Here is a 16,838-nt window from a genome sequence, read left to right on the forward strand (position 1 = left end):
CAGTTGCTAGCTGAGCTCTTTTACTTGATCATTATGGGTATGGTCCACTACCATAATGTGTCTGTTCAGCAGATTTTATACATTTATGAGGATGTTTCCAAAACTAAGAAGATGAATTATCAAAAAAAAGACCTAACTGGACTCTCTATTCTCAAAAATAGCAAACTGAGCAGTGAAAGGAGATTTTTTAAATTACGAATGGATTGATAGAGTAAAAATTGAGAAAGTGTTTACACAAATAGAAGAGTTTAAGTTAGGAAAGGAAAATGTAAGTATCCCTAATAATCTATTATGGAATTTAGGAGTAACTTCTTCAAGCAGAGGAGTTGTGAGAATGTGGAACTTACTTACATGAGGAATAGCACAGTTCTCTCTGAATTGAATTTAAATTAACTCAGGAGGAAAATGAAAGAAAGGTATTTTGATTAAATTTGACGGAGGGGAGTGGGAGGGACTGAGGTGAAGCATTATAAGCTGAGCATAATGAGCTATTTTTCTGTTGTAAATTTCATGCACTTCCATGTCATTTTCTGTTAGAATAGTTAGACTGGAAGTGCCGATTTCCAGGTAGTTTGTTGTGCTCGAAAAGGCACTCTGAGGAGCTTTACTTAACATTGGATTTTATTATATGGGTTTTGCAGTAGGAACCCACATAGATTTGTCTGCAGTTTTCAGGTCAATGATTGGGCCAAATTAGCACAGGGAGGACAAAGTAGTCTGGAAAAAAAAAGTGGACTTCTAGAATCTGTAATTAGTGTTTGGGGGAAGAACATAGAATGGAGGTTGTTGAGGGTGACATTGGGAAGAGGTCTAAAAATCTGGAGATGGTGGAGTGGAGAGATATTATGGGTTCTTGAAGATCAGGGTTGAGAGAGATGTTGAACGATTTCAAGAGTGACGTGTACAACAATTATAATAAGCACTGAATTATCTTAATGTAGTCTTTATGCCTACATTTCCAGCAGCTATTTTGAAAATATTGCTAAATAGGGCAAACTCTATTATCTAAGCTGTTCATCTTACCTCTTCTGAGGACCCTGGCTCCCTTGTAGAATTCCAGTTATTTGGTATATGTTTTTGTCTTTGTTCTTAAATGTTTCATGTCCTTTCATGATCAATTTCTTGGTTATCATATTAATATTTCAGATCACCTCCCTGAATGGCAGCGTTATCATCAAAGGTGATAAGGTAAAAGGAAAAAAATGTCTTTGAAGGCTGGGAGTATCATTACTCAGTTCTGGGTACATCACATCTTCACATCCTGCATGATAGGAAGTAGATGTTGAATTGTACATTGATTAAATAAGCTTAAGAAAGCATGGGAAAGAGTGAAAGTGCTGAAGACTTGACATGATAGGAGGAAAAAATCAGGAATCTACAGTTAAAGATGTGTTGTCAACACATCGTTGATAATATGACTGAGCAGACTCAGCATAGATTTACAAAAGAGAAATCAAAATGAGGATTTCTAATAGAGGCCATGAATTTTTGCATTTTTATAGGTCTTTCAAAAAGCTTCACATAGGAGGTTGCTGACCAAAGCTGACACACATGGAGCTGGGTTAAGATACTAGCACAGATTGGGATTTTGGTGATAAGTAGAAAAGAAAGAATGGGAATAAATAGGTTCTTCTCTAGATGGTAGGCTTTGATTGGTGGGTACTCTAGGCATCAAGTGCTTGAGTCCCAGCTATTTACAATCAATACCAATCATTTATCTGAGGGGTCCAAATGTTTTAATCTTACCTTATTAGATGAAACTAAACGGGAATGTGTGTAATGATGAGAATATAAAGACGTCTCAAGGGAATTTGATGACTGTCAATATCAAATCAGCCATTAGTTGATGGCTTTCCCAATGGAAGGAAACGTCTAGCAAGGGGAATAAATAGGGAGATAATTCAAAAGAATTCATTTTAAATCATCAGCCATATTAATAATTAGCATCTGCACTCCACCATATCCAGTAACAACTCTGAGTTACAGCTGGTCAATTACGACTTGGTTAGCTGAAATATAAGACAACCTATTGGCACCCTCCCTTCAACACGCAGCAGCTCATTTTCAAGAGTATCTCATCTACCACAGTGTAACATTTTTCCATTTCTCATAAGCCAATTTGAGACTAGATCTGAATTCAGAGCAATTTTATTCTGTTTGGAGAAATTTGGTGAGATTCTGTCTTAGTCCCAGAAAGTGGAGCAAATGTTATAGGTATTCTTTATTAATTCTGCTTTTATTGTAAATTGACTAATTTTTTATGTCATTGCATGGCAGGGTGATCGTGGGGAGCCAGGTGCTGTGGGAGAGAAAGGTGCCCCTGGAACTGATGGCCCTCCTGGGCCAAGGGTGAGTAGACTGCTTCATTACTTGTGCAAAGACTGATATTTGGCACACACATCAATCTGGGTTAGACCATAAGACACGGGAGCAGAATTAGACCATTTGGTCCATCAAGTCTGCTTCACCATTTAATCATGGCTGATCCCTTTTTCACGTCCTCACTCCCATTTCTCAGCCTTCTCCCCGTAACTTTTGATGCCACGTCCAATCAAGAACCTATCAAGCTCTTCCTTAAGTATACCCAATGACCTGGTCTCCACCGCTGCCTGTGGTAACAAATTCCACAAATTCACCACCTTCTGGCTAAAGAAATTTCTATCTCTGTTTTAAATGGACACCTTTCTATCCTGAGGCTATGCCCTCTTGTCCTAGACTTCCCCACCATGAGAAACATCCTTTCCACATCTACTCTGTCTAGGCCTTTCAACATTCAAAAGGTTTCCGTGAGATCCCATCCACCCCATCTTTCTAAATTCCAGTAAGTACAGACCCAGAGCCATCAAATGTTCCTCTTATGATAACCTTTACATTCCTGGAATCATCCTTGTGAACCACCTCTGGACCCTCTCCAATGCCAGCATATCTTTTTTTAGATGAGGACCCCAAAACTGTTCACAATACCAGTGCCTTATAAACCTCAGCGTCACATCCCTGCTCTTTTTTTTTTATAGATCACTTGAAATGAATTTGCCTTCGTCATTCACCAACTCAACCTTTAGGGTGTTGTGCACAAGGGCTCCCAAGTCCCTTTGCCTCTTAGATTTTTGTACTTTTCTCCCCATTTAGAAAATAGCCTACAAATTTATTTCTACTACCAGAGTGCATGACCATGCATTTTCCAACATTGTATTTCATTTGCCATTTTCTTGCCCATTTTCCTTCTGCAGCCTACTTGTTTCTTCGACACTACCTGCCCTGCTCTTAGAATTCATCCAGTATTCTAAAGAGGATGCATTAGTTTTTGATCTGTTCTGTGTAAACACTATAGTAATTGTTTTGAGAAATTTTCATTTTTGAAAGGTGGCTATTGTAGGAAGGCCTGTTATTGTCCCTTAAAAAGCTGGTAGTAGATTTTTCAATGAACTCTAACAATCCAAGTCTGAACATATTCTCACAAGGCTGTTAGGTTACGGAGTGCTAACCCAAGTGACAAAAGATCATTACATTTCTAAACAGGGATGGTTTTTGACCTGAACGTGCAATGACAGTGATCCCAAATGGCCGAGGTCATAAAAGTGGGAAGTGTTGCTAAAGAAGTACTGTGAGTTGAAGCAGTGCATTTTGTAAATGGCACGCACTGCAGCAATGTTGTGCCAGTGTGGTGGGACTAAATGTTTAAACTGGCATTAGTCTTGTTTACATTGCCACCTTGTAAAGGACTGTGCTTTCTGAAAGATAGAATCATAAATTTATACAGCACCAAAATAGCCCAGTTCATCCATGTTGACCAAGGCGCCTGCCTGAGCTGGTCCCCATGGCCCATATCTCTCTAATCCTTTCCTATCCATTTACCTGTCTGACTGTCTTCCAAATGCTGTAATTGTACACGCCTCTAATCGGTTCGTCTGGCAGCTCATTCCATATATTCTCCACCCTTTATGTGAAAAACATGTCTTTCATGTTCCCTTTAGATCTTTTCCCTCTCACCTTAAAACTATGGTCTTTAGTTTTAGACCCCCTTATCCTAGGAAAGAGACTGTGACCACCCACTTTATAGTACCCCTTATGATTTTCTGAAACCCTCAGCCTATCCAGTTTCTCCCTATAACCAAAGCCTCCTGCCCCAGTAATATTCTTGTGACTTTTTTCTTCTGTAGCCTCTCTAGGTGAATCACACCATTCCTACAGTATGGAGATCAGAGTTGTAACATGATGTTACAACTTACAAGGGATTAGTTCGTGGCCTAAGGTAGAAGGAGTCAATTTTAGAAAACCTAGCACGTTTATTTTTCAACATAGTCTCCTCCTACATTTACACACTTAGTCCAGCGATCATGGAGCATACGGATCCCTTCTTTGTAGAAGTGGTCCATGGCAAGGGTGATGAAAAGCTTGTGGCCTAAGTTAGAAGGAGATGAGTTATTAACTTCAAACTTTCTGCATTGTCACTCAAAGAGTTGAACTGCACGTGCACGTAACGAGAGCATCTTGGACCTCCAGGTGGTCCAAAGCAGGGGTGATTGATAAGTTTGTGGTCTAAGGTAGAAGGAGATGAGTTATACAGCTCTCGTTACATGCTCGTGCAGTTCAACTCTGAGTGATTATGCAGAAAGTTTGAAGTTAATAATCCATCTCCTTCTACCTTAGGCCACGAACTTGTCAATCACCCCTGCTGTGGACCACTTCTGGAGGTCCAAGACGCTGACTTCTACAAAGAAGGGATCTGTATGCTCCACGACCGTTGCACTGTGTGTAAATGTAGGAAAAATAAATGTGCTAAGTTTTCTAAAATCGACTCCTTCTACCTCAAGCCACAGACTTATCAATCAGCCCGCGTATGTCCCATCCATTGAAGGCAGGTGTGCAAAAACTCCATCACTATTTACCTGTGTTGCCACTTTCAAGAAACTATGTACTTGTACTCCAAGATCTCTGGTCCATAACACATCACAGGGATCTGTCATTTACTGTGCAAGTTCTGCCCTGCTTTAACATTTCAATATGCACTATTTCAGTTAAATGCCATTCCTTTTCTTCCACTTTCCCAGTTGCTTACATCTTGCTGTAACATGAAACAACATTCACTGTCTACCGGACCATAAATTTTAGTTGTTATCTATGAACTGATCCCTGCAACAAACTGCTTGTCAAGGCTTCCGATCTGAGAAGCTACCCTGCTCAATCACCATCTGACTCTTTCCACCAACCCAGTTTTATAACAATTGGCTGGCTCATCCCAAATGCCAGACCAGCCTACTGTATGCGACCTTTTCAAAGGCCTTGCTAAAAGCCTTCCAACTGCTCTGCTCTCATCAATCTGCTTGGTACCTCTTCAAAAAAAACCAACTAGCGTTCAAATTTGTGAGACACAACTTCCCATGCCCAAAGCCATACTCACCAGCCCTGATCAGTCCTTACCTTTCCAGATGCAGATAGTTCACATCTCCAGAGTCCCCTCCAGGAATATACCCACCACTGATGTTAGGCTCAATGGGCCGAAATTCCTAGCTTGTTTTCACAGCCCTTCAAAGACACAACACTTGTAGCCCTCCTGTCTTCTGGTAACCTCACTTATGGCTAACAAAGATAGTTATATTTTCTGCCGAGGCCCCAGCAGTTTCTTCCCTTGATTTCCACAATGTCCTTGGGTGCACTTGATCAGGCCCCAAAGTTATCTTTTTGCTCTTAATGTACTTAAAAAATCTGAGAGTTTTCACTTATTTTATTTGTGAAGGATATCTTTTGTTCTTTTATTGCTTTCCTGATCTATTTCTTAAGTGCACTTCCACGCCCCTTATACTCAAGGGATTCACTTGATCCCAGTTGCTTACACTTGAAATATCCCTTCATTTTCTTGACCCAGAGCCTTAATATCCCCCATCAACCAGGGATTCCTTAATCTTAACAGTCTTGCCCTTCATTCTAACAGGGAGGTATTGGCTCTGAACTCTCCCTACCTCATTTTTAAAAACAAACAGATATAGAAATGAAACTTCTGCGACTAGAGTTACTGTCCTAAAAAGATGCAGTGAGGGTCTATTGGATAATGGGTCTGGGATCCATATATGAATATCCCTCCCTAGCTCAGAGACAAGCTTTGACTGTATCCTTGCAATACCTCATCATATAAGATCACTTTTCATCATTACACGGCCTAGGGCTGATGTATTTCAAAGACACATTGTATTTAGCAGTTGAGTCTTATCTCATTAATGAAAACAGATCTGCTTTTGTTGGGGGTTTTTTCCCTACACAACAAATATTTTGACATGAAAAGAATTTGGAGTTTAGAAAGAGTAATATAGACTGACATTGAGCCACTAATGTGGAGACATACAATTTAGCTTATCTGGTGTATTTATGCTTCAGACAAGCCTCCCTTTCTTCCTTCTCCTTGTCCACTTGATTTACCAAATTAATTTATTCCTTTCTCCATTCATATGATATTAGGCTTTTCCTTAATTGGATCTTTTACCCGAGTATAGGGTCTTCTAATGCACTGCCACATAATTTGTTTTTAAGATAGAACGCCACCTTTTATGTTCTAGGGTCCCATGGGTCCTCCAGGGTCACCCAGCGATGGAATGGTAAGTTAAATCCATCTTTAGCTTTATTTCTATTTATTTTCTATTTTTTTATTTTCTATTTGTTTCAGCTTGGACCTTTAAAATTAAACAAAGTTTCTGAGAATTCAATTCCCATTCACAGTTTGGTCTGTTTCTAACCTTCACAGTTGTTCATTTGGAATGAATCTGTGACCCATCTCATTTGGTGCACACCCTGGGCTATTGACTATAATCTTAAATGGGACCCCTTTCCTGATTTCCTTATCTTTTATTCTAATCAATCCTAATGTGACTGTTAACTCAAAAAAAGTGTTTTCACTTCAAAAAATTAGTACTGAATTAAGAGCCATATTGAGGAAGGACAACTATATTTGTTTTTGTCATTTCAGCCCACTTCTTTTCCTTTTGAGAAAGTGCAGAGCCTTAAGATTTTGGGGTCTTCATTCATGCAATGACTAAGTCCATATTATGCAGAATCTAGAAAAGATCAAACATTTAACTCCCTTCTATGGGACTCAGTATTATGGCTATGATAACTATCAGGTTTCGAGGCCTTGTTGTTAGGGACATAAGTAGGTACCACCTTAATTAAGACAACAACCTGCAATTGGACCAGTTGGTAGGTATGGTGGCTGAGTGCGACAGCGGGCAGTGTGTGATATCTACAATGCACCATCCCACACACCCATCTGGACTCCTACGTGCATTGCCAACACACATCTACATTCTAATACTCATTTGCCAACACACGCCCGTTCATTTACAGGTGATCACACTCGGAAAGGTAGCAGACCAATACAAAGACACAGGCACACCGAAGCACATCAGACTATATTACCAGTGCAGACTCATTCACATCAGCACACCCACTTTGGGATTCTGCACATTTTTCTCGGTATCATGTCTGTTACCCAAAAAGGAGATCTCTCTCTGTGTTTTAAATTTGCTATAAGATGGTGTCATTAAGTGGTGACTTTCTGTGTGCAGCTCTGATGGACATCATCAAATATTTCTATTTGGGACTACTACAGTTGAAAGCCACAGTCATAACCATGAGTTAGGAGCATTGATATATATACTCCTTATTGTAATTTATCATTTTAAAAACTATTTTGTATTGCAATGTACTGTTGGTGCAAAAGAACAAATTTCATAACGTGTGGGTATGTCAGTGATAGTAAACCTAATTCTGATTAGATCTGCTTTTTTTCCTCCAGAAAATAAAGATGCTGATTTCTGGATAAATAAAATATTTTTTATATTATGATTGTGTATGAAGTCCAACTGAAGCAGAAGAATCTATGTTTTGCCAGCTGTATCATTTTGGTATTCTTCAGCTTTAGGGAAAATTTAGAAAAATGAGTTAAAAGGCATAGAACAAAGTAGAAATTTTAAAAATATATATAATTGACTTTTTATTTATTGCAATTTGTTCTGACCTGAATTTATTTATGTTCCTACATGGTGATCAAAAGGAAAGAATTCTGAAAGGACAAAAGGTGAGTTTTAAAATGTGTATTCTTACCCAGAGATCACTGTCGGTACTATTGAAATTCATAATATTTTAAATTAAATGTCATCATCTGATGCTTTGTTGGACTAAATAGAATCAAATCAGTAGGTCACTGTGAAAGAACTACTGCATATCTAGGGCCGAAGATATTCTGCAATTACTGGAAATCTGGATCAACCCACACAAAATTCTGGAGGAACTTAGCTGGTCAGGCAGCATTTGTGGAAGAAAATGACCAGCCAACATTTTGGACTGAGACAATAGACAATAGGTGCAAAAGTAGACCATTCGGCCCTTCGAGCCTGCACCGCCATTCTGAGATCATGGCTGATCATCTACTAAATGAGGAAGTGTCATTTACCCTGAAATCATCTACCCTGAGGAAGTGTCATCAGTCCTGGCCTGGAATGTCAACTGTTCATTTTCCTTCACAGATACTGCCTGACATGAGTTCTTCCAGTGTGCTGTACATGTTAATCCACTTCTGTATTTGTATGAATTTTATTTCCTTAAGAATTTCGTAATGAATTTTAACTGGAAGATTTATACCCAATTCTATTTCACAAGCTGTAATAAATCTGCTTCCTCCTATCTGTGGCACGTGGCCAAGTGGTTAAGGCGTTGGTCTAGTGATCTGAAGGTCACTAGTTTGAGCCTCAGCTGAGGCAGCGTGTTGTGTCCTTGAGCAAGGCACTTAACCACACACTGCTCTGTGACGACACTGGTGCCAAGCTGTATCGGCCTGGTGCCCTTCCCTTGGACAACATCAGTGATGTGGAGAGGGGAGCCTTGCAGCATGGGCAACTGCCGGTCTTCCATACAACCCTGCCCAGGCCTCAGTCAACTTCAAAACTGATGGACAGCCGAAGAACTACACAGACATCCACATGATAGTAAATTTTATGGAAAGGAAAGGAATGGAGGGTTATGGGCTGAGTGTGGGTCAGTGGGATTAAGTGAGAGTAAGCGTTCGGCATGGACTAGAAGGGCCAAGATGGCTTGTTTCCGCGTTGTAATTGTTATATGGTTATCACTTAAGCTCAAAATGACTTGCTCTCTAAAAAGACAGGTTCTTCAAGAGATAATACTGTAGCTAATCAGAGTCAACTTAGTCATCAGAATACACCAGAGCACAGGGAAGGGAGAGGGAAGTATTTATTTTAATGCAAACGTAAGGCAGATGAAAGCAGGGCATGGATTGGCTCTGGGAACTGGAATATCACAGTCCTAACAGAAACGTGGCTGAGGGTCGGGTAGAACTGGCAGCTCAGGACAGAGATGCTATAGGCATGACGGGTGCAGGTAAGAGAGGAGGAGGAATGGCTTTCTTTACGAACATAGAACAGTGAAACATAGTACAGGCCCTTCAGCCCTTGATGGTTAAAGCAGGCAACATTTATTGAGAAATTACTTTAGTCAGAGGGTGGTAAATCTGTGGAATTTGTTGCCACAAGTGGCTGTGGAGGCCAAGTCACTGGGTGCATTTAAGGCAGAGATGGATAGGTTCTTGATTAGCCAGGGCATCAAAGGGTATGGGGAGAAGGCAGGGGAGTGGGGATGACTGGAAGAATTGGATGAGCCCATGATTGAATGGTGGAGCAGATCTGATGGGCTGAATGGCCTACTTCTGCTTCTATATCTTATGGTCTTATTTAAAAGCCATCTAGGTAATCACACGGGTAGGAGAGGTTTAGAGGGCTGTGGGCCAAATGTGGGCAGATGGGACTAGTTCACCGTGTGACACAGTCAGCGTGAACTATTTGAGCTGTGGAGCCTGTTTCTGTGCTGTATGTCTCAATGCTCCAGCAGTTTATCCCCATCTATATCAGAACATGGCAGAATATTAAAGAAATATATTACATGCCTTTCCGCAGGAAAAAACAATCCCAGTCTCTGCATAAACGATTGTTTCTGATCACTCCCTATTGACGAGTATTCAAGCAGAGACCTTGTCCATCAGCCTATTGTTAGCAATGGATGGGAAAGGAGGGCTTCTCGGAGACTCCCTGCCCAAATCTCTGGATCTGCACATTTGAGCAATTTAAGCAAGGATTTCTGGATAGTGACCAAGCTTGGGACTGCAGGCAGTTTTCCTCTTCCTAGCACTGCAGTATAAAGGGCAAGGGTCTAGCACAGGTTAGGTTCCACTACTGTTGAAAATATGAATACTTGTGAATTCTCTTCATTCGTACAAAACCACAAATAGCTCTCTTCAGCAACCATGCACACTGAAATAAAACACACTGTCTGTGGTCAGTCAAGGGTGACACAGTAGTGTAGTGGTTAGCACAAAGCTTTACAGTACAGGTGACACGGGTTCAATTCCCATCACACGGTAGTGTAGTGGTTAGCACAAAGCTTTACAGTACAGGTGACACGGGTTCAATTCCTGCTTCTTCCTAAAAGGAGTTTGTACGTTCTCCCCGTGACCATGTGGGTTTCCTCCCAACTCCAAACAGAGACCAGTTGGTAAGTTAATTGGTCATGGTAAATTGTGCCATGATTAAGCTAGGATTAAATTGGGGGACTGCTGGGGTGCAAGGCTCGAAGGACCGAAAGGGTTACTCCGTGCAGTGTATTAATAAATAAAACCACTGTCCGTATGGCAAACACGAGGAAATCTGCAGATGCTGGAAATTCAAGCAACACACACAAAATGCTGGTGGAACACAGCAGGCCAGGCAGCATCTATAGGGAGAAGCACTGTTGACGTATCGGGCTGAGACCCTTGGTCCCTATAGATGCTGCCTGGCCTGCTGCGTTCCACCAGCATTTTGTGTGTGCCACTGTCAGTATGCTATGGTTTCTTTATGTAGTGCCTAGTAGGCAGAGTTGCTATTGGCTCTGCAAACCCGGAGGATGTCATTTCTCGTAATATACCTCGGTAGTACATGCTATGGAGAATGATTACATTTAAGAAAAACAAAAAAAAACTATAAAGAAAGAGAGAGCCTTTCAGTCCACTAACATCTGTCCTAAAGGTATCCAGATATCACTGAAATGAGGAACGTTAAGATATTGGATGCAACTAATGAGAGTATACAGTTGGTCTTGTAGGGGAGAGTTTTTATGTTTAAATGTGCTGTAACTGTCAGAAGCTCAATGATGAGTCAACTGTGCTTTGAGAGAAATTAAATTTATGTGATACCCTTTCCAGTCTTGAGACATTCAAATGCTTTACTGTCAGTAGAGTTGTGAGATATAGGAAGTACAGAGCTAATTAATGCACACTAAATTCCCATTAACACCATTTACAAATTAACCTGTTTTATTGTTGCAAATTGCTATTATTGTAAAGAAGCTAACTTAAAGAAGTTCAAAGTAAAAAGTATGTATTGTTAACATTATACTACCCTGAGGATAATTTTCTTGCAGATATTCTGAGTAGAACAAAGAAATACAACAGAATATGGGGGTCCATGGTAACATAGCGGTTAGTGCAATGCTATTATAGCTTGGGGTGTCGGAGCTCGGAGTTCAATTCTGACACTGTCTGTAAGGAGCTTGTACGTTCTCCCCGTAACCACGTGAGTTTCTTCCGTGTGTTCCAGTTTCCTTCTGCAATCCAAAGATGTACTGGTCAGTCGGTTAATTGGTCATTGTAAATTGTCCTGTGATTAGGCTAGGATTAAATAGATGGGTCACTGGGCAATGTAGCTCATTGAGCCGGGAGGGCCTGTTCCCCACAGGATCGCTAAATAAATAAATAACATCAATACTATACTTACATCCACTTGAGATTGGAAGAAGAGCTTTTATTGAACATTTGATCCACAAACCCTGATAATGCATTCTCTCAGTAATACAGTTAAGATAGATAGATAGATAGATACTTTATTCATCCCCATGGGGAAATTCAACATTTTTTCCAATGTCCCATACACTTGTTGTAGCAAAAACTCATTACATACAATACTTAACTCAGTAATAATATGATATGCATCTAAATCACTAACTCAAAAAGCATTAATAATAGCTTTAAAAAAAGTTCTTAAGTCCTGGCAGTTGAATTGTAAAGCCTAATGGCATTGGGGAGTATTGACCTCTTCATCCTGTCTGAGGAGCATTGCATCGACAGTAACCTGTCGCTGAAACTGCTTCTCTGTCTCTGGATGGTGCTATGTAGAGGATGTTCAGGGTTTTCCATAATTGACCGTAGCCTACTCAGCGCCCTTCGCTCAGCTACCGATGTTAAACTCTCCAGTACTTTGCCCACGACAGAGCCCGCCTTCCTTACCAGCTTATTAAGACGTGAGGCGTCCTTCTTCTTAATGCTTCCTCCCCAACACGCCACCACAAAGAAGAGGGCGCTCTCAACAACTGACCTATAGAACATCTTCAGCATCTCACTGCAGACATTGAATGACGCCAACCTTCTAAGGAAGTACAGTCGACTCTGTGCCTTCCTGCACAAGGCATCTGTGTTGGCAGTCCAGTCTAGCTTCTCGTCCAACTGTACTCCCAGATACTTGTAGGTCTTAACCTGCTCCACACATTCTCCATTAATGATCACTGGCTCCATATGAGGCCTAGATCTCCAAGTGCCAAGTTAGAATGTGTACTGTGCATATTCAAGTACCCAAAATGAGGCTCAAACCCGTGTTCCTCCGATTTGGATGAGAATGTTGCCAGTGATCACCAAACAAGAACCCTAGAGAGGGTATGGGACTAGAAATCTAAGACAGACAGTCTTGAGGGTTAGAAAGCACTGAGTGAAATCAAAATAAATGATTGGTACAAAGTGCATAATCATTGGTTATTTGGATGTTGATGTTCCTGACTTTGTAAAAGCCTGTGTTCATTTTTTCTTAAAGTCTTACTGTTTTTTTTGTGCAAATAGGGTGAGCCTGGACAGAAAGGCGAAGCTGGGCAGAATGTAAGTTTCTATAACACAACTGGAGTGATACAATGGAGGGGAAGACTCCTTTGTGTTGGCTTGACAGATGTGAACATGAACAGAGTATCTTTTTGGTATGAAACTAACACACCGTGACTGTTTCAAATCAGCTTGGTAGAGATTACGGACTACAAAAAGAATGCTTCAGGATGTTCTGACCTTACTTCTGGGGGAACGCTCACATCAATGAAATATGAGGATTCCTTCAGCTCACTCACTGAATATAGGAGATCACTCACTTTGCATATTTGAGTACGTTTGGGAATTTTCAGCGCTTTGGCAATTTGAAGAAGATCAATGCATGGTATCAATATTCTGAAAATGTATTCAGCACTTTTTGGGGTTTTCTTGCTCACAATTACATGGAGTTATTTTCAGTCATGGGACCTTGTTTGAAATTCTAGATTAGTCACTCTTTAATAATGCTGGTAAACTGTGGAATCCAAGAACCACGGATAGTTTTATTAATATGAATCTGTTTCTAAAATGTGAACTGTTAAAGCTTTTGTCTCAGGTTGTCCCAATACCACTTTCACACTTGCTCCCCATTCCCTTGATTCTTCTGTGGTTTAAATAACTGTCAATATCTGCCTTGAATACACTCAACAATGTTGCCTCCACTGTCTCTGGGGTGGAGATTGCCGAACATTCATACCCCTCTGAGAGAATAAAATCCTCTTCATCGTTACATGAAATGGGCAAAGTATTACTGTGAAACTGTGCCTCCTAGTCTAGATTCTCCCAATAAAATGAAACACCTCAGCGTCCATACTTTAAACTCTCTTCAGAATCATGTATATTTCAATAAGATCACCTCTCATTCTTCCATTCCAACATTTCAACTGTTCTTCATATATCAATCTTTTCAGCCCAGGAAACAACCAAGTGAATCTTCTCTCACACATTCTTCCCTAAACATGGAGACCAAAGCTGTATGCAGTATTTCTGATGTGCTCCTACCAGTGCCCTGTAAAGCTGCATAAAAACATTCCTAGGTTTATAATCTATACCCTTTGCAATAAAGGCTAACATTCCCTTAAGCTTCATTTCTTGTTGTAGCTGCACACTAACTTGTGCTTCATATACTAAGATCCCTCAGAATAATATTATTTCACAGTCCACACTGTTAAAATTATTTGTATTTTCAATAACATATATAAATAATATTTATATTCTGGAATCACTCTAGAATTCAGGAACTTTGGAAGATTACAATCAACATATTCACTATCTTTGCAGTCAATTCTATTAAGATTTTAGTATGCAAACCATCAGGTCCAGAGAAAATGTTGCCTTTAGTCACACAACAATCTATCTAGTGATAAAGATTATTTTAAGAGGTGCTTTATTAATCTTACTTTCCTGGAGCATGGAACTTGGAGGAGTATTGCTGATGCTCTTTTGCAGATACTCTCTATAGGATTATGGAATTACAGTTGTTTACTATCCCTGTCGTACATATAAAATGAGCTGTAGGTGTAGCACAGTCATCTAATAAACAGTGCAATTTTCTATTGCCAATTATTTCTGATCTGAAGAAATGTTTAGATGAGAGAAAACCAAGGTTCATCAAATGTGCGTAATATTATCTAGACAGGTGCATGAAGATACGAATTAATCATAGCATGCAATCTCCATCAATCAGACCATAACCAATCTGGAAACAAGGCAAAGAAACTTCCAATGATACATAGCTTTAGGAACTATTAGTCAAAAATATGTTCCATTCATGTCCTTCCTCTCAATTACACTAAATTTCTGTTTAAAGTTCTATTTTTAGAAAATATAGATTATTTATATTTTAATGACTCAAAACCAACTGACTGACATTGAGTATTAGCTGGTCATTAGTTGTCTGTTTCACAGATTGATGACTGACTGAAATATTGTTTCTGGAACTTAGTTTTAATTTCCCTACTTCTGCCTACATCCTAACAATTCCTCCAACCCTGTTCCAGCTTCTCCCCATGCCTCTCCTGTCGCCAGCACATGCCATCTATGCCTTTCCATTCTACACTTCTGGGTGCTTATCATTACTTCACTGAACTGAATTGAATTGACTTCATTTCTTACATCCTTCATATACATGAGGAGTAAAAATCTTTGTTGTGTTTCCATCTAAATGTGCAATCATTGTAATTTATAATTAATAGAACATTTTCATCTTTCATTATTTTTTATTTCCTTATGAAAGATAATATAGTATTTGTTACAGCATAGGTATGATTGTTTTATATGAACGTTTAAAGATATTAGCTTTTGGGAGTCCTTGCCTGCTTTAATGATATTTCCTGATGCAGGTCTTAGTGGGACAGAAGGGCAACCCAGGGGTTGTTGGACATCCAGGACTCCCTGGCGTTCCAGGCATTCCTGTGAGTACATTACTGTTCGTTCCCCATATCTGTTTCTTCTCATATAATTTGCTAAGCTCCACAAACATAGAACATAGACGGGAAAAGGCCCTTCGGCCCACGATGTTTGTGCCAATCCAATTAAATTGGTAATCAAATAGGCAATCTAACTGCTACACAACACACACAAAATGCTGGAGGAACTCAGCAGGCCAGGCTGCATCGATGTTTTGGCTGAGACATTTCAGCAGGACTGGATACCTCATCTATTTTTCTCCAGTCCTGCTGAAGGGTCTCGGCCAAAATATCGGCAGTTCTCTTTTCCCGAGGTGCAGTCTGATCTGCTGAGTTACTCCAGTATTTTGTGTGCATTGCTTGGATTTTCTCTTGTTTGTGATCTGCCTATGCAATGTCCACATCCTTTCCTTTTCCTCACATTCGTGTACCTATCTAAACATTTCCTGGAAGTCTCTAATGCATTGCAAAATGAAGGTGTTAAAAAACCTGAAAAACCTGAAGTACCTAAGTCACCCGGACCAGATGAACTGCACCCTAGGGTTCTGAAAGAGGTAGTGGTAGAGATTGTAGGTCATTAGTAATGATCATTGGACTCTGACATGGTGCCAGAGGACTGGAAAATTGCAAATGTCACTCCACTCTTTAAAAAAGGAGGAAGGCAGCAGAAAGGAAACGATAGCCTGAACTTAGTGGTTGTGGTTGGGAAGATGTTGGAGTCAATTGTTAGGGATGAGGTTATGGAGTACTTTGTGACACAGGACAAGATAGGACAAAATCAACATGGTTTTCTTTTTTTTTTAAACTTTTTTAATTGTGTTTTCAAATAGTAACGCATAAACATGGTTTTCTTAAGGGAAAATCTTGCCTGATGAACCTGTTGGAATTCTTTAAGGAGATTACAAGTAGGGTAGATAAAGGGGATGCAGTGGATGTTGCATATTTGGATTTTCAGAAGGCCTTTGACATGGTGCCACACATGAGGTTGCTTACCAAGTTAAGAGCCAATGGTATTACAGGAAAGTTACTGGCATGGTTAGAGCATTAGTTGATTGGTAGGAAGCAGTGACTGGGGATAAAATGATCCTTTTCTGGTTGGCTGCCAATGACTAGTGGTGTTCTGGTGGGGTCAGTTTTGGGACTGCTTCTTTTTATGCTGTATATCAATGATTTCGATGATGGAATAGATGGCTTTGTTACCAAGTTTGCAGATGATATGAAGATTGGCAGAGGGGCAGGTAGTGTTGAGGAATCAGGTAGGCTGCAGAAAGATTTAGACAGATTAGGAAAATGAGCAAGAAAGTGGAAAATGAAATACAATGTTGGAAAATGCATGGTCATGCACTTTGGTAGTAGAAATAAATCTATAGACTATTTTCTAAATGGGGAGAAAAATCCAAGAATCTAAGAGGCAAAGGGTCTTGAGAGTCCTCGTGAAGAACACCCTAAATGTTAACTTGCAGGTTGAGTCAGTGGTAAGGAAGGCAAATGCA

At 40.0% G+C, this 16,838-nt stretch overlaps 1 protein-coding gene across 1 annotated transcript in view; it reads left to right on the top strand.

Annotated features, from left to right (window-relative positions):
- col7a1l (collagen type VII alpha 1-like) overlaps window positions 1–16,838 on the top strand; it is a 420,731-nt gene that overhangs the window by 199,327 nt on the left and 204,566 nt on the right. The window contains exons 53-58 of the mRNA XM_073066798.1: window positions 1,147–1,188; window positions 2,278–2,349; window positions 6,552–6,590; window positions 8,045–8,068; window positions 12,923–12,958; window positions 15,280–15,351. Of these exons, the coding sequence (XP_072922899.1) occupies window positions 1,147–1,188; window positions 2,278–2,349; window positions 6,552–6,590; window positions 8,045–8,068; window positions 12,923–12,958; window positions 15,280–15,351 (285 nt within the window). The remainder of the gene's footprint in view (window positions 1–1,146; window positions 1,189–2,277; window positions 2,350–6,551; window positions 6,591–8,044; window positions 8,069–12,922; window positions 12,959–15,279; window positions 15,352–16,838) is intronic.

Source organism: Hemitrygon akajei, chromosome 14 (assembly GCF_048418815.1).
Source record: "Hemitrygon akajei chromosome 14, sHemAka1.3, whole genome shotgun sequence".
Lineage (NCBI taxonomy): Eukaryota > Metazoa > Chordata > Chondrichthyes > Myliobatiformes > Dasyatidae > Hemitrygon > Hemitrygon akajei.